This window comes from Hirundo rustica, chromosome 5 (genome assembly GCF_015227805.2).
Source record: "Hirundo rustica isolate bHirRus1 chromosome 5, bHirRus1.pri.v3, whole genome shotgun sequence".
NCBI classification, from domain to species: domain Eukaryota; kingdom Metazoa; phylum Chordata; class Aves; order Passeriformes; family Hirundinidae; genus Hirundo; species Hirundo rustica.
Genome location: NC_053454.1, coordinates 59,126,698 through 59,152,476, shown reverse-complemented (window position 1 = coordinate 59,152,476; position 25,779 = coordinate 59,126,698). Strand labels below are relative to the sequence as shown.

The 25,779-nt window shown below is 37.2% G+C and overlaps 1 protein-coding gene across 7 annotated transcripts in view; it reads left to right on the top strand.

The window, feature by feature from the left end:
• Positions 1-25,779, top strand: part of LRBA (LPS responsive beige-like anchor protein) — a 366,633-nt gene that overhangs the window by 226,565 nt on the left and 114,289 nt on the right. For 6 of the 7 annotated variants that reach the window (XM_040065850.2, XM_040065848.2, XM_040065849.2 and 3 more), the window contains exons 41-44: positions 18,410-18,527; positions 19,507-19,609; positions 20,838-20,953; positions 23,165-23,277. In XM_040065850.2, coding sequence (XP_039921784.1) covers positions 18,410-18,527; positions 19,507-19,609; positions 20,838-20,953; positions 23,165-23,277 — 450 coding nt within the window. Of the gene's footprint in view, positions 1-1,162; positions 1,215-18,409; positions 18,528-19,506; positions 19,610-20,837; positions 20,954-23,164; positions 23,278-25,779 lie in introns of those variants that run through there. The other variant, XM_040065853.2, reaches the window with a different exon arrangement.

The following is a 25,779-nucleotide window of genomic DNA, read 5'->3' as shown; positions in this document are numbered from 1 at the left end:
ATCCTCCTCTTAGAAGGCAAACAGAAACCCAAGGATAGTCACTTATCTTACTCAAAATGCATTAAAGATTAAGGAAGATTTGCAGAATATAGTTTTGCATTCAAATTCTTCATCTTGAAAAACAGGCTGGCTGTGCTTATACTTCAAAAATTAGAACAAATGAGAAAATCAAGTAATTAATTTTTAATGCTTTAATACTAACTGTGATTTTTCTTCTGTAACTATTTTGATAAGAGGAATGTAATACACTCAAATGTAAGGTAAAAAAGCGTGTAACTGTGAAAAAAGAGGGGAAAATAAATAGCATTCCAGGCTTGGGAGGATTCTTGATGCTTCTTTAAATGCAAGGTCTTGGCTCTAAAAAGAAAAAAAAAAAAACCAAAAAGTTCTGAGCAGTGCAAAGCATAGCTTAGGAAGTTGGATGATTTTTCTATTACTTTGTTAGAAATATCTAATTACTTTAATTATATCCACTTCTGATGATGATATGAATAAATCCCTTACATGTTAGATATGCCCCCAACCCTGAAGTGAACTTTGATAACAGTGATCTCGTTGTGTTACCTCATAACCATCATTTCCATGTTTGTTTTAATTATGCTCTGGTTACGAGAAGGAATGAGCTTTAGTGCGTTGAAGAGCAATTTTTGAGGAATTTAATTAGCAAATATGATTAAGATGGCCTTGGATAGCTAAAGCAGATCTGCAACTGAGTATTTGGCTAAGAATAATGAATTACTATCTTTAAGTACAGGGAGGGATGAGAAAAACAGCAGAGGTGTTAGCTCAAATCTTTGTGGGAATGGTACAGCTTGGAAGTTTGCTGTGAGATGAGTCCCTAGAAAAGGCAGACTGGCCTGGCCTTTGGGGCAGTGGGCACAAAACCTGCTCAGAGGCTGCACGGAACAAATGATGTGATGGAGCTCCATGTGCTTCTGACACAGGAGGGATGGCAAACCACCTTGTGCTGTGATTTTGTGCTGAGACACCGAACAAATTCATGGTGATATTCCCCAGATAGAGAGGGCTGCCTGCTGGCAACAGATACAGGAGTTCAATGTGTAAACTCTGATAAGGCTGACATGTGATTTGTATTACAGTTTGATTGTTAATTGTATATAAAGCAGGAGCCTTCACGGATCTTTCACTGAGAGCCCTTAATTGGGAGAAGTAAACCCATGTCATTAAGAGTATATCCTTTAAGGAGAAGGAAGGTAACTTTTTTTTTTAATTAAGCATTTGCTTGATTTTGGTGCTTTTGGTTTTGAATACTTTATTTTATTATTGTGGAATTATGCCAACGGTCTCAATTGTTTTTGTCAGGAGACAAAAGTTTTTTTTCCAAGCATCCCGTGTAAAACATCTCTCTTTTTTATTTTGTGCTTTTTCTCTAACAGTTAAGCATGTTGAAGAGTAATTAGAGTTAACTGCCTTCACAAAATCTGTCTACTGGGATGTGTAACCAAAATATTTGAATAACTAGGATTTTGGCAATATTTGTAGCTTTTCAGCAAATTACAGTCATATCCATTTGCTGCAGGTAGAAAACTGACATGAAATTTGTTGTTAAAAAATGTAGCTTTGGACTTAAGAATGGTCTTAGAATGAAATCATGAATGCTCTCTGCTTGTAGTATGAGAGAAGTTACCTAGTTCGTTAGATGTAAGCTTTTTGGGAAAGATGTTGCAGAGGCATTTGGATTTGCCTTTTTTATTCCTTTTGTCACTAAAGAACACAAATATCTTGGAGTGCATGTTTTATTATGTTAGAATCTGTCTTATTTGGGTTTTTTCAAATCCCAGAGATGTATGATCTTTGCAGCTGGATGATGATTGGGAATTGTTGTGAGGCAGAACTAGCCAGCTGAGTTGTTTCTTCTGCAATGTGCTCCTAGAGCTGGCAAAGAGCAACTCTGCTGGACAATGCCTGTGCAGTGGCAATGACAAGATATTTTCAGAGCCACAGAGGCACGCAGTGGTTCCTGAAACTGAGAGGAGGGTTCCACCACCCCATTAATGCCAGTGGGACCTGACACAGAAGGAATTGATTTGGGGCTCTTTAGTCCTTACTTCCAACATCCTGGGCTGCATTAAAAAAGTTGTGGCCAGAAGGTTGAGGGAGGTGATTCTCCCTGTCTGGTCTGCCTTTGTGAGACCCCACCTGGAGTTCTGTGTCCAGGTGTGGAGTCCTCAGCACAGGAAGGATGTGACTCTTTGGGAGCAGGTCCAGAGGAGGGCCGTGACAATGATCAGAGAGATGGAGGAAAACAGGCTGAGATTTGGGGCTGTTCAGCCTGGGGAAGAGAATGTTCTAGGGAGACTTTAGAGCAGCCTTCCTGCACCTAAAGGGTGGGAAAAGGAGGGAGAATGAGAAAATGAGGACCAATTTTAAATGATAAGAGGAAATCTATAGATTAGATGCTAGGAAAAAAATTCTTTATTCAGAGAATAGTGAGGCCCTTGAACAAGTTTTCCAGAGAAGCTGTGGGTGCCCATCCCTAGAGGTGTTCAAGGTGAGGTTGGATGGGACACTGAGCAAACTGATCTAGTGGGTGGCACCCCTGCCAGCAGTGGGGTTGGAAACAGGTGATCTTTAACCACAGAATTACAGAATCTTTTAGGTTGGAGGGAACCTCCAAGGTCACCAAATTCAACCTTTGGCTGGGTCACCACTTTGTCAGCTAGAGCATGGCACTGACTGCCATGTCAATAAAGGTGCTTTCCAACCCAAGTCTTCCTGTGATTTATCTGAGGAGTCAAGTTAGGGAACTGACCTAACAGGAAATGAGCTTCATGGATTTTTGCAAGGGTGGTTCCCTGAGCCAGCTACCTCTGGGCCCACAGGCATGTTCATGGCAAGAAAAAGAGGGCAGCAGGACCATACAGTTTGGAACAGGCCACACCATTCTCATGGCTGCCGCCTGCTGTGGAGCTGTAGCCATAAACTCCACCCATAGTCAAATGTTAACTGCTGGATTAGGATTTTAATTGAGATCCTTTAAATCGGTTGGAAACTTAAATGGAGTGTGTTGTGACAAGAATCACAAAAGTGGAGAGTTCAGCCCTTGCAGAGATAAATAACCTTGTTATCAAGAACAGTGTCCTTTGGGGAGAAAATGTCTGGTGTTAAAATAGATATATATATATATATATATATATGTGTGTGTATGTGTGTGTGTATGTATATAATATTGTCAACTGCCACTGATTTCTGTTGCTGTTTTAATGTAATATTTTTGTGGATTTTGTAAAAAACACACATATATATTTGTTGTTTTGGTCCAAGTTACTCTTTTAGCAGTTTGGCATCCTTCTGTGTACATTGGATGCAACATCATTTACGTATTATCTCTAGTTTGCTTTTCAAACACAGATCCTAAAGCCAAGGATCCATTCTTACTCCAGAGAATACAAGCTCATTGATATCTCAAATTGTGTCCTTATGTAAAAGTCAGTTGTTTCTTCTAACTTAATGCTGAAATGTTAAAGCTGCTCCATCCCATGTTCCTTGGCAAAAGTTGTGTCTTCTACCACTTTCCAACCCACTCCTTGTATCCTGGGATTATTATCACAGGCTAATAATCAGTATGACACTTCCCCCTGGAGAAAGGAAGGGGTTAAGTGTGTAAATACTGAATTTTTACTGGGTTTGTGACGGCACCCAGAACTTCATTCCTGTAATCTTAGCGAAGGGCTATATGATCTCTATGGCTGCAGGTGCACCAGTGCTATATAAAAACTGCTTAAATTATGCCTGTTATGTGTAAAAAGTTTTCTTTTATGTCTTTGTATCTCTTGCATTTAAGCAACATGGTGCAGAGATGTTTTTTCTTTTCTGGAGAAAGTGTTCTGGACAGATAATATTTTGAAAGTCAGACTTAATTTTTACTTTTTTAAAATCATGGCTTTTTCTTTTTTACTTTCAGGTTTTTCATTTTTAAGTATTTTCAGGTCTAGTGTTCCAGTCCTTGGCTCTACACTTTGAGTCTAGACATAACTAGTTAGTGCTGCTAGAAAAGTCTTACCGCAGCCCTGATTAAAGGATTTTGATGAAGTAATTAAAATACTGGTTAGGTTAATTTCTTTCTTTATCCTGTGTTTGTTGCTTCTTAGCATTATGGAATTTGGAAATCATCATATAAGCATTATCACTCATCTAGAAACTGGAGCCAGATTTTTTTCTATTTGCTTTTGAAGAGATTCTAGTGTTAATTTTCTGAACTGTTTGCAAAGCTGCATAATATTTTGATTTATTTTGTTAGTTTTGTTTTATTTTATTTTTATTGCCAAATGCCATGTTCATAAAATGCAAAATCATACGGTGTAGTGTCTCTGGAAATTCTCTTGGCGTGTTCCATCTGAATTACTTCAAACAACTCTATCTGATTGCCGTTTTCAGAAAGAACTGAATAATTACTATCCTGAATTCCAACAAGATGCGCAGGTTTGCTGGAGAGAGGAGTAGATAAAGCGTATGTTTACATGACTTTGACAATAAATGGTCTCCCTATACAGTTTGCAAATAGCGATTGTAATTTCATGTTAATAAGATGCAGGAAAATGTGCTGAAGGAACAGTGCTTTGCTGCTTTTGTCACAGTTTCATCAAACTGATTTTGTCAGCACTGGAGCATAACCCTTGCCACATCAGTTTGAGTGCTCATTAGGCAGCCGATTTGTCTGAATCCTCATTAATTTGATTAACTCATTTACTTATGGATGATGACATGTTATGTGGTACAGGAATGGTGGTTAGAGGCTGGAATCAAGACTCTCGTTGACTTTGTTAGTATTCAGTTGTTCATTTGTTTCTGCAATGTTTCTGCTGCATTCGAGCACTACAGCAGCAGTAATTTACATTTTGCAGAAGTGTGGCATCAGCTGAAGGGTCGAACTTACATTGTGTAAACTTGCACCTCTGACAGTCAACTGCAGGCAGCAGTTTAGGAGCTTCCTAGCTTTACAGACTGCTCCAATTCCCTATTTGTTTCACTTGGCTACTAAACTTTATCATAAGAACCTAAACTGCTCTTGTGACCATCTGGTTTAATGTAAATTAAATAACAAAAGGAAAACAAGTAGAAAACATTCTCAGTTAACACATTCTGAAGGGGGAGATGTTGTTAACCCAGGGTACTTAAAGCACTTTTCCGAAAGATAGCTTTCAGAAAAATTATCAAAATGGGAAAAAAAAAGCAATCAGTCAACGGTTTAGATCAAATTCTGTATTCACAGTTTGGAAATTTTTATTTTTACAGTTTAATATGTTGATATGTCTCTAATATTTTAAGGTGCTGACTGTGTACAGGTGTGGGATGCCAGCCACTATTTTGGTGGTCATGTGTGAAACTAGAAGAGAAAATTTAAGCGTACAGGGTTTAGCAAATAATAAAATATTTTGGTTGAATTCAGTGGCTCTGCATTTGAGTGGATGAAAAGCATATTAACTCATCTGTGTAATTTTGAATCGAGTTTAATTCCGTTTGGGGTAGCTCAGGAAACAGCAGAGTATTTCAAACTTTGTGAAGATGAAGAAGCCTGAATTCTTGAGTGGCCCAATCATTTATTCTGGTGAGAATTGCATTTGCAATTCCAGGGCTGAATGTGCCGTGAACGCAAAGTAGTGTGAAGATTCCCTGTGCTTTGGTGAAGCAGAATGCTTTTTGTATGACGGGGGAGCAAAACAAGCCTGCTCCTGGGTTGTGTCAGTATTGGAGAACCAAAGTTTGCTAACACTGGCCAGAAATCTTTCTCTCTAAATGCTGGGCCAGAAGCAACAGTTGGCTACTTGTTGGCCAAACTACAAGAAAATAAAACCCAATACACTTTCAAAGGTAAAAGAAGAAATTTGCAACATGAAGCTAGCAACTATTTATGGTAGTGAGTCAGACTGAAACCATCTCCTTTCACCCCTGCATTATTGTCCTTCTCCCCGCCCTAGGTGACTTTCTATCTGGATACCTGTCAAACTCCAGCTTTACCCCGTGGCCTCAAACATAGTCCTTGGAGAAAGGAGGGATTGGAGTAGCAGTAGGATGTGATTGGGGATGGATAAGATGAGGTGCAGCATTTGCACGGCAGCCACCTGCAAAAATCCTTGTGAAACTGCAGGTTGAATGGAAGGTGGTAGAGCAGGGGAGAGGGAATAGAATTGGAATTGTTTGGGAAATAAGGCAAACTTTTAATGGTCAAGAGAGTTGGGAAGAAAGGTAGGCCACTGAGGGGACTGTAAAAGTGATTTAACTCCCTGTAAGTTAACTAGAGCTGTGTTTGTTCTTTGCCTTAAAGTAAAGGATAGTTGTTACTTCATTTTTAAAAATCATTAGAGTGCATTTATATATATACACTGTAACACTGACTGTTGCAGACTGTTCTGATAATAAAAAATACTGTTTGGCCTGTTCAATCTTCTTGGCCTAAAGTTAGGATCAATGATATTCTCAGTCTTCTTGTAAGGTTAATGCTAAGTTAATAATAAGTTTCTGTAGAGTAGAAATGAGACCAAGCATGGGACAATACCCTGTCATTGTAACAATTGCACAGTATTTGTGGTTGTATTTGTTTTATTTGGATATGCAGTTTTACTGAGTCAGTCAGACCAGTTCTTGTTGAGAAGGTGAACAAAGTGCAGGAGATCTTGCATCCTTTCTGTAAAAGAGATTACTGTCACCGAATTAAACAGAGCTAGAATTTCACCCACCTTTTTATATTTTTTGGAGGAAACAGCTGCAAATGCATCATATTTGGGAACTTCTTTATGCTAGATGGGCTCTTTTAGAAATGTAATTTATTTTAGTTTACTAATATATGCTTGTATTTGTAATGACGGGGAGAGTTTACAGAAACAAGTTCTTTGACTCTTATTTCAATTTTGTAGAATTAGATGATAGAATATTTGCAAAGTACGTATGGAACACAGGTAATACTCAAACAGGATATGAGACTGGTGATCAGAGTTAAATTATTGGGCTCTAAATTTTTCTACATCCACCTCTTTTCCTTCTTCACACGCCCTGACAGTTACAGACCGTTTCTCTAATAGGGCTTGCGTTTGAAGATAAGCCTGCATGTAAACAAATTAACTTTTCTTAAATGGAGAGCCATTTCATCTGCAATAATATACCAATTCATAAACTATCAGAAGCATATTTTTAAAAAAAGAAAAAGATAAATGACCCATTGTATAACACTTACTATTAGGCAGACTAGATGTCCCTGTGTTCCTGGAGATAAGGCTCTTGTATTATTACACCCTAATAAAATGAGTTAATGTTTTAGTATCAGAGATAAAAGGACAGTTGGATATATTTAATAACCAAACTGAGAAACACTTAATTTTAGTTGTCTGTAGCAATATAACACAAATTCCCCTGTAAAACAAATTGCACTTTTGGAATATACTTTAATGTGCATTCGACAAAGGAGAAAATGAGGTGATTGAAGTTCAATTTGTAGCATGTTATTAACCATTTCCGCTTGACTAGATGCGTAAAAGGATAATGGATGAGGGTTTTATTATTGCCTTTCTGCTAAAATGAAGTGGTGTAAAAGATAAGGTGATGAGATTAATGAACATAAGGAAAAGGCGTAATCCATCAAACTCCAACAGGGTGATGAGATGACAGTACTTAAGATTTGCAGGGATACATGTTTTTAAAAGTGGATTTTATCAACGCCGACATTTTGTTTGGGTGGAATGCTAAGAAGCAGATACTTGCCAATTTTAGTTATTTTTTGGTGGGTTCAATTACTACTGTATGTTTGAAGCTTCAACAATTAATGTAGCAAATCAAAGTTGTTAAGTCTACTGTTAAATTTAAAATTCACATTAAAACCCCCTATATGGTTATTAAAGGAGGATAAGCAAATAGAACTTTTGTCAAGCAGGAAGGATGTTTTATTGATCAGTTTATCGGTTCTTCACTGGTGCTCCTAGATGTGTCTGGGTGAGTTATTTTTAGTCTGTACTGCTGCCTCAAGTTTTGCATCCTAGTCATTTCAGCATTTCAGTCACTGGTCTTGTGCTCAAGGAAGAGTGAGAAATACTTTCCTTGCCCTGTAATAAGTTCTCAAACTGAAACTCCACAAGATTTCAAATTCCAACTCCTCAAATAGAAAATTGATTATCTTGTAGTGATAAATCTACTGAAGTTTTCTAGCTGTAAATGTGCTCCTCTTTGCAGGGTGAGATATTTTATACTACAGGTCTACAGATCTCAAATCTTCTTTCCTCTAACACATATCTTAAAATTGTTACCCAGTTGAATATCTGTAATGCTAGCATGTTATGGGAATAATTGATTACAGGTGTTTTAAGTACTTCAGCTAAAGAAAACCCTAAAGGTAGATCTTCTGCTTTTTTTTTTTTTTTTTAAAGAACGACAGAAAGAACATTGAGTTTCACACCAGAAATCATGTAAGAGCTGCAAATCCCACTGGAAAATCAAATTTTTCTAATGCCTTCAGTTTCCTGCTTCTTTTAAAAAATCATACACCTTTTTCAAAATGTGGAGCTGACTAGGAGGGGAGCTGCTGTCCTGTTAGGATCTTCCCCCTACCTGAAAAAAGATTAAAGAAGGGCTCCCGCATCGTTCTTTCAAATGTGGTACATTTTTTTGATAAGAGTTACCTATTAAAAGGCTGCCTTAAGTTAGTTTTGTAAATGAAACATGTGGGAGCAGGGTAAATTGCTGTATTTTTGCAAGGAACTTCATTCTTGGCAGCACTTAGGCCAGAATAGATAGGATATTGCTATGGGGTTAGGATTTGCTAAAGAGAAGCAGTTAAAAATACATTTCCCTCTTGACTTCAGCATTTATGAAACACTGTTAGGTATTGGCTGGAGACTGGGGCTTTGTCAGTACTCCCACGTTAGACTTGGCTTTTTCTGGCTCTTAGGAAAACTTCCAGTTGTGCAAAACAGCATTGTGGGTTTGAAAGATAAATGCGTAACACAGCCCAGATTAAAATTCTTCACAAGAGCTAATATTTTCACATGGACTTACTGCCCTCTCTCCTCCTGTCATCTGCAGAATTCTTTGATAGACTTATTTTTTATTGGGCCCTCAGGAGCAGCAAGTTTTAGATTTAATACCCCAGGGGGAATGGCAAGGCAAATCACGTTGTTGGATCAATTGTTCAGCTATCCCCAGACTGCTGTCTGTGTATCTGTTACACTTGAATCACATTTCCAAGCCTTTCTTATCAATCATTTGGACTAGAAATGCAGTTTAATTTTCTATTGCATTTTTAGGCTGAAATAAGGGTTATGTTCTTGGTCTGTTACCCCAGAATCATAGATGTGTTTGTAAGACCTCACATTAGCTGTGCCCCTGGCTTGCTTCATCTTGGAAAAGGGTCTTTGCTTGTAGGAATGCTTTAAAACTGAGTTTATATTACTTTAGTTTAGCATGTATTAAGATGAATATCAGTAGTTGTTGTATAAAGCCTCCTCTTCACATGGCTTTTTTTTTTTTTTCCTTTAAAAACATGGGGTAAGTTTTAATTGGACAAATTGTTTCTATGGGTGATCTTAAGAGGTTCTCCCTTGCAGTCACAGGCCAGAACAAGTGACTGATATCAGTCAGTTCTTTCATCTGAGAAATTAATCTACTTTTACAGGAATATAAGACAAATGTAAGAATACAGATGCAAAATATGAAGTATACTCATGTGGGACTTTGTTAAAAAAGAGCACATAGAAGACGTTTCCTTCAATAACTAAGAACCATCTCTCTATTTTGTTGACATATCTATATTCAGCTTTGGTTTACAGTAAATGAACTTGCAGTGAGTGGAGAAGAGCTTGAGCAGTGAAAGGTTTTATAGCAGTTCTGTTCTGTCTTCTTTCCCAGCTTTGGAGGGCAAGAGGGGAGATTTGTTCAGTATTATATACAGTCCTGGGCATCCCAAATGAGGCAAATGTATGTCAGCCCCTGCAGCTGCCCCACTTTACTTGAGGGGGGTTTGGTTGCCGCAGCACTTGAGAGTGTCTGCAGCACAAAGGTGGCATTAAGCCATTTTTGCATCCACATCCTTTTGCAAGGGGCACCTTCTGTGCCACATCTCTCATGAAACACAGCACAGAGTCTCCTAATGTGAACGGTTGGCTTGGCAGCTCTGGAGTCTGACTTTCCTCCTTGCCTTCGAGAGGCACATCTGTTCTTCTGTGTTTGGGCTTGCTTCCCATTAATGAGCTGATCAGATGCAGTCTTTCTTGATGACTGGTATTCTAGCTTCCTGCCAGATGTGTGGGGGAGTTTTTGTTTTTGTTTTGTTTCTGATGAAGGGATATGAAAGTCATCTTACAGGTCACTGATATTAAAAAAAAAAAAAAAAAAAAAAAAAATCCTTCTTTTTTGGCATTGAAACTTATTTTTTGATTGCGCATTTGATTTCTGCTCGTCCTTCTGCAAGATCAGATGGAAACAGCAGACACTGGACAGCTGCCAGTGTTGCAGGTGTAGTGGTTCTTTCTTGGTTGTAGCTGCTGCTTCCCCTTGCACGTGTTCTGACTGGAGAAACCTTTGCTGGACACCCGGAGAAGCAGCCCATGGGAGAAGTCATATCCTGGAAGTGGTGAAATAGGCAAGTGCAGGGCATAGCAGTGGAAATCTAACATGACTATTCTCATTTGCTGTTCCGAATACAAATTTGAAGAGACATTTACAGCAAACATGAGCCTTATTTTTCTAAAACAGAGGCTCCCCAGGCTGATGATCACAGCACCAGCCTGACAGAGCTCAAGAAGTGTTTAGGCAACACTCTCAGGCACAGGGTGTGACTCCTGGGATATCCAGTGCTGGGCTGGGAATTGGACTTCAGTGGTCCTTATGAGTCTCTTCCAACTCAGGATATTCTATGATTCAAAAAAAAAAACCAAAACAAACACCCAAAACAAACAAAAAAACCCCACAAAAACCAACCAACCAACCATTAAAAAAAACCCTTTAAGAGACAGTAAACCAAGATGGCTTCTGCATTGTTTTCTGTGCCCTGCCTTTGAGATGATTGCTCCTGCTTCTTACATTTCATCATACACAGTAAGTAATACTGCTGTGGATGTGAGCTGCTGTGAGTCTGGCAATTGTCCTAATTTTCAGACTCTGAACTTGTTATAGATCAACCAATAGTCTGATTAAGACTATCCTCCAAGACTTTTCTGCACTAGGAATTTTATAAAAGGAGAGGGACCAACCACAATTTAAACTTAAAAAGCTTTAAGCTTAAGAAAAACCCAAATCTACAACCTTTTTGTCATTTTATATATATATATAAATAAATCTCTGCTTGATTCCTTTTCACTCTTTTTCTGGCACTTCCATCTTTGATCAAGGAAAAGCTTTTTAGGGCTTGATTTGAAATCCTTTTTGTAAAATTGCAGTAGCATTGCAACATCATGGCATGGTTTTGATCCACTAGTGCTATATTGTCTTACTTCTACTAGGAGACTTTCTGTGCGATTTATATTTTCAAAATATGGATCATGGTCATCATACTTATCACCTCAAAAACTTTTTTTTTTTTTTTTTCTTAATGGGAATACCAGATTCTAGGGAGTGTGCTAAAAACTTTTGATGTTAAAATTAATATTTTATAACCTCCTTTCCAATAATCAAACATTTCCATAATGAATTCAATCTGAATTTATATTTCCCTTTTTGTTAGCTCACAAGGAGCTGGGAAGACTAATTATTTGATCAGTTTTTGCAGAGTGAAAATTTGGAACATTTAAAGCTTTGTCTTTAGTTTTCTGCATGAATAAACTTCAAGGTGAGTTAACTAACAAGGTAGCAACAGTTGTGGTGATACAAAATTGTGTATCAAAGAAAGAGTTGCGAAGGACTTTTTAAAGCCGTCTAGACCCCTGCTTCTCAGCTGGATAGGTAAAAACGATGGCAAAGGGAGTTTTCCCACCTAGTTTTCCAAAATTCTGTCTCACACAGGGTATCGATCATGGAATGCACCACTCCACCATTCATTACTACAAAGTCTTAATACTGGTTATACTTTATCTCAGCATTTTTTATGCAAATTCCACTATTTAATATCATCAGCTTCTTTTGACAGCTTCTACACAGTGAGAAATCATTTCATGGAATTCTGCTTACTGATGCTTAAGCTCTCTTCTTGAGCTTTTGCAGGTAATGTCATCTTTCGAAGTATACAAAATGAAATCAAAGCAAGCTTTTTTAGTATTTGCAGTGTGTCTGCGTAACTGATGGAATTCATTGACACATGAAATCATGAAGTTGTATGATTTAATGCGGTCCACAAAGACTACGCAGAGCTATTTCTAAATGATTGAAAGATTCTTGGTTATGATTTGTTGTCGGTATCATTTTACATGCCAGGTATATGAAGTCTGTGTATGTATGCGTGTCAGTGCCATAGCAAATAGCATAAACAGGTAACTGTATGGTAACAGGTAACTGGTAGAGGAAAAAATGTTGCCCTTCTCCAGGTGATGTAAACGTCTGTTTTGAGCCTTTCGTATTTAGCTCTTGAGGAGCAGTTCCAACTAACTCTTAAATCGGAATGTAACTAAATCAAAATATCAGTCAACTCCTACAAGAATCTGTGAATTCCTGCAATCCTCACTTCTTTTTGTCATAAATAAGCCTGCTGTCATATTTTCCAAACACAGGTATAATTTTATGTCCTTAACCTTGCAGGGCTTGGACAGTCACCCAAACCTATATTAATTTTCTTTTTTCTGAACTCCCACTATCTGAGGTTGCATAATTACCTTGCATAACTGTCTTTAGCAATCTGATGTTCCTGTTCTGTGGGTTAATTAAATGTTTTCTGATACTGGTAATGAACCCCTGCTCTCTAAAAGCCAGCAAGGGAAAAAAAAAAAAAAAGTTTGTGAGACCCAGTTGAAGGGAGTAAGAGGGTTGGTACTGAATTTGCTAACATTGAATGCAGATTTATTAGTCTACTAGAGGTGTTTAGAACCATGTAGTCAAACCAGAAAAGTTCTGAGATACTGGCTCCCTCAGTAATTCTATTTCCAGCTTAGATTGGGTTAATCAGGAAGAAGGTTACCTGTAGTTAGTAGAAGACCACTTTCAGAAAATCTACATTGCGTGCTTTTTTCACACTGAAATATTGCTTAAGTGACAGGATAAAGGGAGAATATATAGTTGTGCGTTCCTCTATTTTAATAATCTGGGAAATATGCCATCATATAGGTACTGAACTGTGGTCTGTGACAGTTAGACTTTTTTATTGTTATACCTATTATTTCCAAGCACGTGGTGGTTTTATTTGTTCATTGTGTAGAGAGAAATGATCTCAAAACTGAATGGATCTAGAAACAGAACTAAATCCTAACAAAAGATTAAACTATTTACAGGTCTAGAGGCCTTAAGGTATTTGAGGCTAATATAAACAGCATAATGTGAAATAGAAATTTCAGTTTGTGGTGAATCTGTCTGTCCCCAGCAGCTTCAGATAAAATAATTCTGTCGTTCTCAAGCGCATCAATTTGCTAGTCGGTGGTTCATGTATCAAAGAGCATTCTGTGAAAATATCAATATCATTGGTTAATATAAATGAAATTAATTTTTAAAGCTGGGCTAAAGGTTGACACCTGAAAAATTGCATTACTTTGCAGAAGAGAAATTTCTGTCTTCCAGTGAAATTTCAGGTCATAAGGGCAAGTAATTTTCACAATCTTCAATGGGAACCAGTGAAATATGAACTTCATTGTCACCTAGCCCCAAAGCGATAAGATAAAATGAGCTGATACATCATTTGCTGTGGTTTTATCATCTCCTTCAGTAATTGGAAGAGAAAACATAAGAGTCCTTTACCACCCCCCTCCCCAGTCCCCTCACCACCCACACCCAGGCATAAGCCATTTTGCTCTGATCAATACAAAGGTCACCGAGTATTTATTTATTTATTTATTTATTTATTTTTTACGCCGGGTAAAACTGTCTAGTGGAACATTAAAGTAATGAATATGTTTAATTGAGTTTGTCACCCATGAAAATGCTGAACAGGATTGTGTAACAGACTGTGCACGCTCACAAGGGGACTGGCTGGGAGGCTGCTGCTCATTGCCTGTGGATTTCAGTGACTGATTTTGTAAATATCTGAGATTTAAGGTGAACAACTTCTTTGTTGTTTCTTTGAGAAAGCTAAAATAAACTGGTAAACTATTGTGATTTATTGAAGAGCGTGTTGATATTTATTGTTATTAATAGTCTGATCTAATTCCCTGTTAATTCAGTCGTACTTAGATGTATCTAAACAAAGAGCAGAGTAAGACCCTTTCGCTGTGAATCCTGCAGCCAGGAACTAAGTAATCCCTGGACAGTAGAATCCAAGGATCCTCAGTTGCAAGGCTGAGGTTTAGGAAGAAATCCAGGTTTCTTGTGAACTGGGTATCAGATTTTTTAGCTTCTGAGTGCTGTAATTTTACCTTCCTGAGTAAAAATGACCCCAAATGACCTGAAATGCTGCTAGAATGTATTTATAAATTTTATTTCTCAACTGTAATCAAATTAGAATGTAAATGAAATGCTCTACATTTTTATTCAGTGCTTTGTTGTTGGGGTTTTTTTTTCCCTTTGTCTTACATTATAATTTGTTTAAAATTAAAGAAATGTGCATCAGCTTTTAAAATAAGCTATTTAGCTTTTATTTTACTCATGGCAGTTAAATTGGCTGGCATATTAAAGTAATATAATTATTCAATTACTGTTTCAGTTCTATAACCCATTTGCAGACTTAATTACTTCTAGCCTATTCAACATTTTCAAGATCAATAGTACTTTTCTCTAAAATAAAATAAAATATACGATAGCTGATTGGCTTGTGTAACAGGTAAAGCAAAATGTTCATTTAGTCTTCAGTAAAATATTACTTTTCTAATTCAGGAGGCAGCTGTAGTGATGGGGTGTTTTTTTAACTATTGCATGAAGTCTTTTACAATAGACATTGTTTATGATCAGCATTCGACCAGAATTTTGAAGTAAAAGTAGGATGGCACATTTGCATTAAAAACTGTAAAATGACAGGATAACTTCTAAGTAAATGAGCATTTTAATGTTGGGAGACTAGCTGATATATGGCTCCAAATTGTGAGCACTTATTTATGTATGATCCTAATCTGTGGTCAGCGCTGTGCTACCCGAGTTTTCATGGAACTCTTGATTTCAGAATCTCCTCCAAGCAGAATTTGAATCTGGCTGTTGTTTACTCACTAATTTCTTGGGGAGTTTCCTGCAGCTGTGCAGTGTCAAGGCCATCAGCTTGTACAGCAACTGAGTACAGGTTTAGACCTTCATTTCTAATACTTGAAGTAAAAGAAAGGACTTCATGCCAAGGGGAGAGCAATTTTGTATTTTTAGTAATGTTGAGATGACGCCTGTTCATCCGGTATTGCCAAAGTGTAATTACAGAGCAGTTTGTCTGATCAGAGTTTTGGAACTGTAGAACTTTACGATTGCCTCGTTTTTTTATGTGTTTTTAAATGAAAGGGTAAACAGTATAAGTTGTTTTTTTTCTTCCGTAAGGTGCTGCATCTTTTGAAACAAATGAAATGCGCAGTAGATTGAACTTCAGTCTATGTTGAATCAACTGAAATTCTGTAAATACTTTCTCATGTGGGGAAGGCAGTACTGTTTCTGCAGATTAAATTAGATTGTATGCTTTCTTTAATCTCTGCTCTACAGCTTGTGCCAAAACTGGTGGTGACAAAAGGCAGAAATGAGTTGGTTTTAACCTCAAAATATTGTACAATAGTAAGAAGTTGTTCTTTAATTCTGAAGTGGATGTCTGTGTTGTGTGGCTTATGGGTGAAAGCAGGCAAATGCAAAAATAGTTTTTGAAAGTTGTAATTCTGATACCAGAAGTGATTTAAAAAAAAAAAAAAAAAAGTTTGTTTGCCAGAATAAAAACGCTGAATCTAATTTGAAGAACAAGTCAGTTTCTGCAGCTAGGAGTTTCTAATATTTTCTCAGGAATAAAAGGCTGCGCTGGATTTCCGTACGGAGCACTTAGCGATACACATGAAAGAAATGCGTTTGTCTTCTGGAGCTTTCATCTGCTCTAGGTGGAGTGATGAGATGAGGACAGTGCTGTGGTTTCCCTGGCAACTGGTTCACCGGCGGGCTGGACCTCTGCCTATCTAGGGTGCTGTCAGTGCGCCCGGAGTCTCGGTGTCCCAAAGAGGGTCTGCTCCCACCTAATCCAGTTTTAATTGAACTCCAGAGGCTTTGAAGTGAGGCCGCAGAGCAGGCAGACCCTGCTCCAGCCCGGGATGAAGGCCTTGCTCAGCCCGGCCTCAGCTGCTTGTGTCTCCTGATCACTTTTGTTAATGAGCGCCTCAGAGAATGCCTTCAGCGGGGGCTGCCGGTGTTTCTGGGCTGCGCGTCCAGCTCCTGCTGTAAACCCGCTCTCGCTGAGCTCGGGAGCTTCATCGTGGCTCCACGAGGTGCGCCGTGCAAGCCACCTCTGCTCTTTTCAAGGTGGTGCTTTTCCTTCCAGTTTTGAGGAGGTTGGAAGCAGCGAGCTCTGGGCCTCACGCAGGATTCCCGCTCTCACAGGGTAAAAGTAATTACTTGGTGTGCTGGTTTTTTACTCACAGTGTCCACACAGTAAGTGTTCGAATTTGCCACGCACAGACCGATGGGGACAAACGGGCTGTCGTGTTTTAATGGTTTCAGAAAAGTGGAGGTTGCCACATTGCCGTCTGTCCCCAAAAAATCAATCATTGCAATTAGAAGCTTCAATTTCAAGATCATAAGGTGGATGAATACCAGCAAAAAAATTACTGAGGGATTTCTGTGCACAAGCAGTGCAACTTTGTCTCCTTTGTTACCTCTTTTGATGTTGTAATCTTAAGAGGATATTTATACGCGTGTGACAAAAGCCAACGCAGTGGCTCTGAGCAGCACCACAGAATTATACAAATCTGCCAATTAGTGTGGATGGGTTATGGGTGCGCTATGGGAAGTGTCACCATGGCCCAGGTCTGTTAGTTCCCCAGTTCCAGAAATGTTTAGCAACCACTGACAATCTCTGGTCCTTTCATCTCATTTCTAGAATTCTGTACTGGAATAATTACGTAGTTTTATTCCGTCTCTTTCTCTGTGTGTGTGTGTTTGCTGGGAGAGAAGTTGACTGTGCCACTTGTACTGGAGTGAAGATGAGGGATTAAGTAAAAAGAAAGAAGGTGTAGGAGAGGATTTGCTTTGTATGTTCTGATCTGTGCTATCAGCTTTTGGTTTGCCGGTCTCGTTTACTTTTAATTCACAAAACTGGTGCAATATTTTATGCTGTATTGTGCAGTGCTTTTATAATGGTGCATCTGCTCTCTGTGCTACAAAAATGCATGTTTTATTTGTCAATACACGCTACATGCAAGGCAAAATCCTCCTTTGTTAAAAACCTGTAAACAAATGATTGGTTTCATTAACAGTCTTTGTTATGTTAAGGACTTGAATTTCACTTTTTTGGTTTTATACACAATATATTGCTCAAGTGAAATTGTGACAAGAGTGATGTTAACGAGGTTTGCGTATGATTCTCCTTTTCCGTGATGGGTTTCTATTAAATGCTTTTGTGTTTGGTAAAATTGACAAATCTCAGATTTTCCTTCTCTTATAATTTGTTAATCTGAGGTAGAGAAGTGTCCAGTCTCTCTGTCCTTTAACACTTACATAATTAAGCTTTGGAACGAAAAGGAAAAAGTGAAGCAACAAAGAAACAAAGTGGCTGAGGACTGAAAATGGGATTAGTTTGAATTGTGAAGGCAGACCAAGCATCTGTGTCTGTCAGATGGGATGACAGGAATTGTAACAAGTTACTTTGACAGCCGCTTACTCCATAGAGAGATTATGCTGAGTTCATTTGCAGGTTTGTGTTTAACCTTAGCTGACAAAATGATACTTAACCTCTTACACAGCCAACCTTTCCAGTTCCAGAATTAATGAATGCTGCCTGAACGATAAACCTAAGGAACATTTTATTTTCTTTAAAGTCATTTTTTTCTTGCTTATTTTTTACAGGCCTGTTATTACAATGCTGAAGGGAGTGCAGATACGTCTAATGCTGCTAGAAATACATTTCAGAGTAGGTTTTTGTGCTTTGCTGAAGTGCCAAACATTTAACAATGTTTTTGAAACTCTGTTATGAAAAATAGACAGTTGTCTTTAAAGGAAAAAATGCAAGCAAATGTCTAAAATATTTGACATGACTAGTTGAATTCAGGAGTACAAAAAATGCATTAGAAATTCATAGCATGGTTTGAAGTTTGAGCGTATTTTAATTTTGCTGCAGGTTTTGCATGTAATTGGTAGAATCCATGTTTGTGATTCAAAGAGTTTCTCTTTGGCAAGTCATTATCTGTCCAGCTAACATATTTAAAACATCCTCTCTGTCTGTTTCTCCTAGATTCTGGCATACACAGAAGGAATCCATGGAAAATGGCTCTTCTCAGAGATTCGATCTATCTTTTCCCGACGTTACCTCTTGCAAAATACAGCGCTGGAGATATTCATGGCAAATAGAGGTACTGTGAGCTTAAAGGAATGCCAAGTGTGGATGTGGGGACATGGGCATTCTGTTTGGATGTTTGGTCATGTCTGTTTTGACATGGATTTGCATAGATAGAGGATGGGCTTGGATTAAATGTATGAGTATTTAAGTTAGTATTTTTTTGTAATTTAGTTTCTCCTTCCAATTCTTTTTTCAATGATGAATTAGGATCAATCATGAAAACTTTGCATTATCAATGCCTCACTTTCATTTATATCCATGTGTTTATTTGGCATTCTCTGAGGACTCCTGCTCAGGACAGCCCTACCTCAGATCTGTTATGCATGAAGGATTTTTTGTGTCCCCTTGGAGGATTGTTAGGTGTTAATTGTACACACCAAGAACAATGGAATGAAGGAATTTCACTACTGGATTAGATGAGTGACTGCTGTGTGCCTTTATGCTTTATTTAAAATGTAGAACATTGTTTTGGGAATGATGTTGTCCAACAGAATATTAATCATGTGCATAAACACTTGTTGTACTCCCTGAAGTCATAAATGGCCACTGGTGATACCATAATTAGGTTGTTATTTAGATTTTTAGGTTGCTGTTTCCTAAATGTCATTCACATGTTTCAGACAAAAATAGGAAGATAGTCTTTTGAAGACTATTTCTAGAAAATATCTAGAAAGTAAATTAGTAAATGTGTGAACAAGTTAATACATACATTTTTTAATTTGTTTTGGACAGGAAATCTGTGCATATAGGTTTAATTACTATTCATAAAGGAAAACAAATGTAAGATATGCAACAGTGACAACTTCTGTTGACATTCCTGTTAGTGATATATAAAAGAAGTTCTGGAAATTAAAAAAAAATGTTTATATCTACAACAATCTGAAAGAAACTTGTCTGATCTGTTGAACACCTGAGCTTGGGGTTGCATTGTGTTGGTTGAGAAAGCCTGAAATGTGTGAAATCATGCTGTATTTCAACTCTTGTACTCACAGTGGGTGTCATGTTCAACTTCCCTGACCAAGCAACGGTGAAGAAAGTGGTAAACTGTCTGCCTCGGGTTGGTATTGGTACCATCTTTGGACTTCCCCAGACCAGGTATTTTACAATTTGAGTTAATTTTATCTCTCAGTTCTAAGAGTTTTCTGTTTTTTTTTTTTTTTTTTCCTTTGGTCAAACCAGCCCACATGATTCGAAGCATTTACACCTAGTGGTTTACGGAACATGCAGCAGGAAACCCTTAAGGGAGTATCTTGATTGTTGTTAGTTTAGGTTTTTATTTTTAATAGATTTCTGTACATAGAAATGGGATTATAATAGCTCGGGATGTTTTTTGTTGTGTTTAGTGGGGTTTTTTTATGGAGTCCAGAAACAAAAAATCTCTTGGATTGCAATCATAGCCACTCTGTAAGAATATTAGAATTTCTATTTACAGAAACAAATTGTGTGTGTAAAATTTTAAATGTACCTTGAAGACACATTTGCTCAAAATCTCACAACCATTTGTAATGATTGATTTGTTTTCAACATAATGGAGATTATGAAAAAAATAAATCAGTTGCATTTTCCTTGAATTGTTCATCAATACCTGTAAAGAATTGTTAACTAAAACTACATATAGATTTTTTTTTTTCCTCCCTAAGTGATGTGGGTTTGGTATTTACAGATGTTTTCATCATGAACAAAACAGTCTTGGGAATTTTATGATAAACTCTTCTCTGTTTGATTTATCACTCCAAGGAATGACTCTACAGTCTTCTTTCACAAACATTAGGAAATCTGGCATCAAATTCTGAAAGTTTGAGTTATTTATGACTAACTCCTCAATGCTGCCCAGAATTTAAATCTCAAGAGAATGGACTTCATAATGAAATTCTATCATCTTATCATTGTTTTCCTTTGTTCTTGAGGGATTTAAAAAACCTCTCCTTAAAGATGACTTTATTCTTATGTGAAATTCTAAAAGTATTGTAATTTTCTGATTTAATGATATTCCATCTCTCTAAATCCCCAGTAACATATTTATGTAATTCATCAAGCAGTCATGGAGTGGCTGAATTTGCACAGCTGTAAAGATTTCTGTTGGAAATTTTTAAAATGTTGACATATCCAGCTGTCAGATGCTTTAATTCTTTTATTCTTATTAGATTATAAAACTTTAAAAATGAACTTTAAGCATCCAAGTGGCAGTTTGATCTCCAGAGAAATCCAGCATAGACATGGTAGAAAGAATATGTACTACTGCCACTAAAAATCAGATATATAAAAAAAGGAAAACCCACCAGGTTTTCTCATTATTTTTTTTTCCAATTTTCTTTGTTTTCAGACGCATTTCTTTGGCTAGTCCACGACAGATCTTCAAAGCTTCCAATATGACCCAGCGGTGGCAACACCGAGAGATTTCTAACTTTGAGTACTTGATGTTTCTAAACACTATAGCAGGTATTGCTAATTACTGTAATTGCACAGAAAAGGAGTTAATCATGGCACAGTCTCAACAGCCATAGGGCACAACTAGATTTTGCTCTTTTAGTGGGTAATCTTATCTGTGTATGATTTTCTCCTGAAGAACTTCACAAAAATCCTCCTAAATTTACTTTATTCGTAATTATGTTTATGTAAAACTAGAGAGGTATTCATAACGCTGTACTGAGCTGCACTTAAAATCAGAATATCATGATTGTTGTGAGGACAGGAGCTATATAGACTGTCAGCTATTTAGGAAAGCCTCAGAAATAGGAACTTATTTATCTTCAGTATTGAAGCTTTGATTTTCATAATTACTATCCTCCCTAATTATCATAGATGCTACAACTTCTCTGCAGGGCTGGGAAATTTCAGCCAGGGAGCAGGATACTCCTGGAGCCAACAAATACCACGGTTACAGGGTGGATGGTTGATCTCAAAAGAGGGTGCAGTGTCTGGGTTGCCAGTGCTGCTGTTAATCCAAACCCAACCCTGATTTGTATCCACCTTTTTTTGTCCTTACCGCTCATTCTGTAAATGCTAAGCTATATTTTGTTTAACCCATCTTACCCCATCAGCTTCTAACCAGCTGGGCTTCAGTTTACTAAGTGGAGGCTGACGGTTGGGTCTCATGACATCCCTTTTATTTTCCAACTTATTCTGTCCTCTGAACAACTTGGAAAATTTCTCAATTTCCAGCTGTTTTCTGTGGTATTGACAGTGGTGAAAGGCCTGTTAATTCCCTTTCAGGCTTGGCTCTTGCTAACACGATTGATATAACAAATGCCTGTGCTCGCACTAATTGCATTTTATACAAATGGTCAGTTTGGGTGCTTTCTGTAATCAGTCATCAAGTCAGAGGTGCCAGGATGCTGGCAGATTTTTAGAAGTAGGGGTCGATCTGCTTGCCTCGTTACTGCTCAAGCTGAATGAGGCACATCATGACGCTGTTTTCTGTGGCTCTAATGAATGACCCTTTCCAGCTTTAATATACTATTGAAATAATAAATTGAATCCTTATCTGCTTGGTGTTTGAGGTTAAAAGAAGCAAAAAAGATAACGTTATGGCAAGAGGGAAAGTTGAGTTGCCCATGTTAGGGAATTAAAGGAAAGATAGCTATCCCAGTGTCATGTAAGTAGCCTTAATCCTCAGGAGGAGATAATGGGCAATACAGCCAAGTGATTAGGGAAAGACTGGCTCTACCATTTAAAAATACTGCAAACCAGGATGGAAAATACTGAGTGGTGTAAGAAAACTGGAAGAAGAAAAGCTTTGGTGGAGGTTTAGAAAATGTTTTCTGACAACCTTACAGACTGGATTATAAAATAATATTGCTGGGGAAGAGGTTGAAGCTTGTATATGGAGACTTTTAAGATGAAGCTGAAAAAAATCTCAAGAACGTATTGATTGAAGACGATATGAATGAATGAGCGAGCCTCTGCAACAATGTAGTAAAAAGAGACAGGATCCCTGTCTTAGAAACTTAGAATTTTAAACTTAGAAACCAGGCTTTGGGATATGTGTGTGTGTGCATGGTATGTGCTTATTCTAATTGAATATTTTGTTTTCACTGGAAGAAGTATATTATTTCCATCTCAATTACATGAAGATGGACACATGAACCTGTATCCATACCAAATTTTCTGGTAAATGTTGGCATGTCCATAGATAGACAATGGGCAAGGATGAATTCCCCTCAAAGTGAATTCTCTAGATGAAGCAGTTACTAATTCAAAAATTCTTCAGTCTAAAGTCCTGAGCTACTTAATTCTTCTTTCACATACTGTATTTAAGACAGTATGTAAAAATAATGCTTTATTTTTTAGTATCAACAAAAATCATTGCCCCTCCAATTTTTGAAGAGTTTCGCCTTAAGGAAATGGAAGGCAAGATGATGTAAACAAGGAAAGGAGAAATGTGTAGGAAATAAGTGAATTTAACTGTCAGTCTTACTGTATGCAAAAGAGTTTTCAATTAAAGTGAAATGGGCTGAAATGTTTTAGATTAAATACTAGCATATTGTCAACTCTTCCATTATCCTTTCAATAAAGCAAAGCAGACTATTGGAATGATAACAGATCTGAAATAAACTGCAGTTCTTTCAAACAGCTCATAAAGTTATATTGTTGTGTATTTAGAGAGTGGTATTTTTTATTCACAGTGTGGGATTTTTTGTTGTTTGTCAGGTCGAACTTACAATGATTTGAATCAGTACCCTGTCTTCCCTTGGGTTATCACCAACTATGAGTCAGAGGAGTTGGACCTCACACTTCCTAGCAACTTCAGGGATTTGTCAAAGGTATTTGTCATCAAATGTACCTCTATGTTTTTATCATAGTAGTTTACAGTCTTACAAACATTTTCTGCTGTGTTTAATACCTTACTTGCATGACCATTAACAGTGTTTCATTTCTTCATGTGTGTACTCGTAATGGGGATCAGATTGTGTAAGAATGAATTATTAATGTATTCTTATTGCTCCTGATTGTACCAACTTAACCATTGTTATTGGAAGGTGCTCCTAGTTGGAATATAGACATTACATTTCATTTCAAATTTTAATGAAGCTAGAAATTCTGGGGCTGTTAAAGATTAAAAATTAGCAATTAGCCTGTTCCTGGTTGTTTGTATTTTTTTGTTTGTTGGTTTGGTTTGGTTTGTTTTTTGGTTTTTTTTTTTTTTTTTGGGGGGGGGGAGGGGGTGTGGGGTTTGTTTTTTTTTTTCTGATGAGAATTGTGCTTTTTTTTAGTAGCAAACACTGTGATACCATTGTAATTTAGGTACTTTTAAATCACTGCTTGTATTCCAGTGAGTAGAAACTTGATTTTATCACTTCCCCTGTGTACCCCTTCAGGTATGCTGGAGTAATGCAGCTGTCCTTTGTCAGACAGACATTGGCAGGTTTGAACAACTTTTCCAAACAATTCCTTTCTGGCAGCGTAGCCTTGCGGGTTTTTTAAGCACACCCCCCATTTGCAGATTCGATATACAGCCTGTTTGTAGAATGTGATTATTCTCTTGCAATGCTTTCCCAGAAAGGACTATTTCATTTTACCAAGTAGAAGTATCTCTCATTTTCTCTACTAAGACTGGGTGCACTGATTAGCAAGCAGGATCTTTTTCTAAAAGGTAGTTTTTATGGGAAATGGTTGGCATGTGGAGCAATATAGTTAATTAGTAGAAAACGTAAGGAGAGTATTTTAATTATAGAATTTTTTTTTCTTTTAAGTGTCATATAAAATGGTAATTTTCTACAAAAAAAATGGAAATATGGCAGCTTTAAAAGTTTTTGCTTTCAGTTTGCAATTGATTAAACATAAGTCTGTGAAAAGTTTTATTACTGATTTAGTATTTTTACCTTAAAAGAGGTTACTTTATAGTCAGCAAATATATAGACAAATAAAAACACACATATATATATATGCATATATATTTGAATATGTGTGTATATATCTATATTTGAAGACTATACCATGCTTTTTGAATGCGTATATGTACAAATTTAAAGCCAAAGCAGAGATTCTGAGGTACTATTGTCGCAACTTTTCCTAATAGTGCTGCTTAATGTGAATAAGGTTTCTTAGAATGTCTGGCTGACACAGATCCACATTCATGGGTAAACCTGCATATATTTTATATTTTAAGAAGTCTTTAAAAGTTAAGCATGTATTTATTTTAAAATATTTTTTTCTCTTTGTGGAATTCAATAAATGCTGTTTAATAATCCCCTGGCCAGAAAGTATCTGAAGGTAGTTTACAGCCAAAAATATCTATCACCATGCTACAGTACTCTTGTGAATTGCACTTAAATCAACATTGAAAACTGAGAAGTACCATCACCCCTGTGTAGCTTGAGTTAGTACATAAATTAAATGTACTAATCATTAATGAGTTCCGTGGTAATGACATGATTTTTGCAATCTCATTTTCCATTAACTTTTGTTATGTGACACTTCTGCATAGGTCATGTTATTGCTGAAATAATTGAAGACAAGAAAAAGGATTCTCCAGGTGCTGTTCTTCTGAGGGGTCTCCTTTTAATTCTATTTTCATTTGTAAAGAGTCAATTCAATCAACACTGTAGTCCTGGTCTTTCTTCCTCCCTGAAACAGAACTCTTTTTTTCTCATTTTAAGTTAGGTACTGCACTTACCTCCATTTGAGAGATTGGATAGCAAACCTGCTCTATTTCTGTGTGGTTTTTTATTAACATTGACTGGTTATATGGATTTCTCTGTTCATGAAAGTAGTCTTTGAGGAGAATTGCTAAGTGTGCTTTCAGTTCTGAGGGAATCTTTCCATTGCTGGTGCTGAGGGAGGACATTACTTAGATTGCATCTCTATCTACATTCCACCTTCTCAAGCATTTGCTGGAAAACTGGGAACTTTAAACAGTACATAATTATTGATTATATATATATACACACAATGAGAGTCTCTATGCTGTCCATACCTGTTTCAAGTGAAGCAGTTCATGTTTTGGTTACTCTTTTGGCATTTCTAGCAGTACCAAATCCATGTAGCTTAAATGTTAAACTTTGTGTTAGATGATGAATTTGTGACAAGTCTCTGGAAGACTTTGCTAATGTTCTACTATGAAAATCTGTGGATGTCATGTATACTGTGATATTTTCATTGCAGCACTGTTACTTTGGGGGTAATGCTTCCAGATATGTGATAATTATGTACTATAGTATGTCTATGCTTTTGAACTGCTAAAAGTTTTTAAAATATTTAAAGTTATTTCACTTAAATGTCTACATGGTTTTAACAGTCACTTAGTTCCTTTCCTTATGCATGCC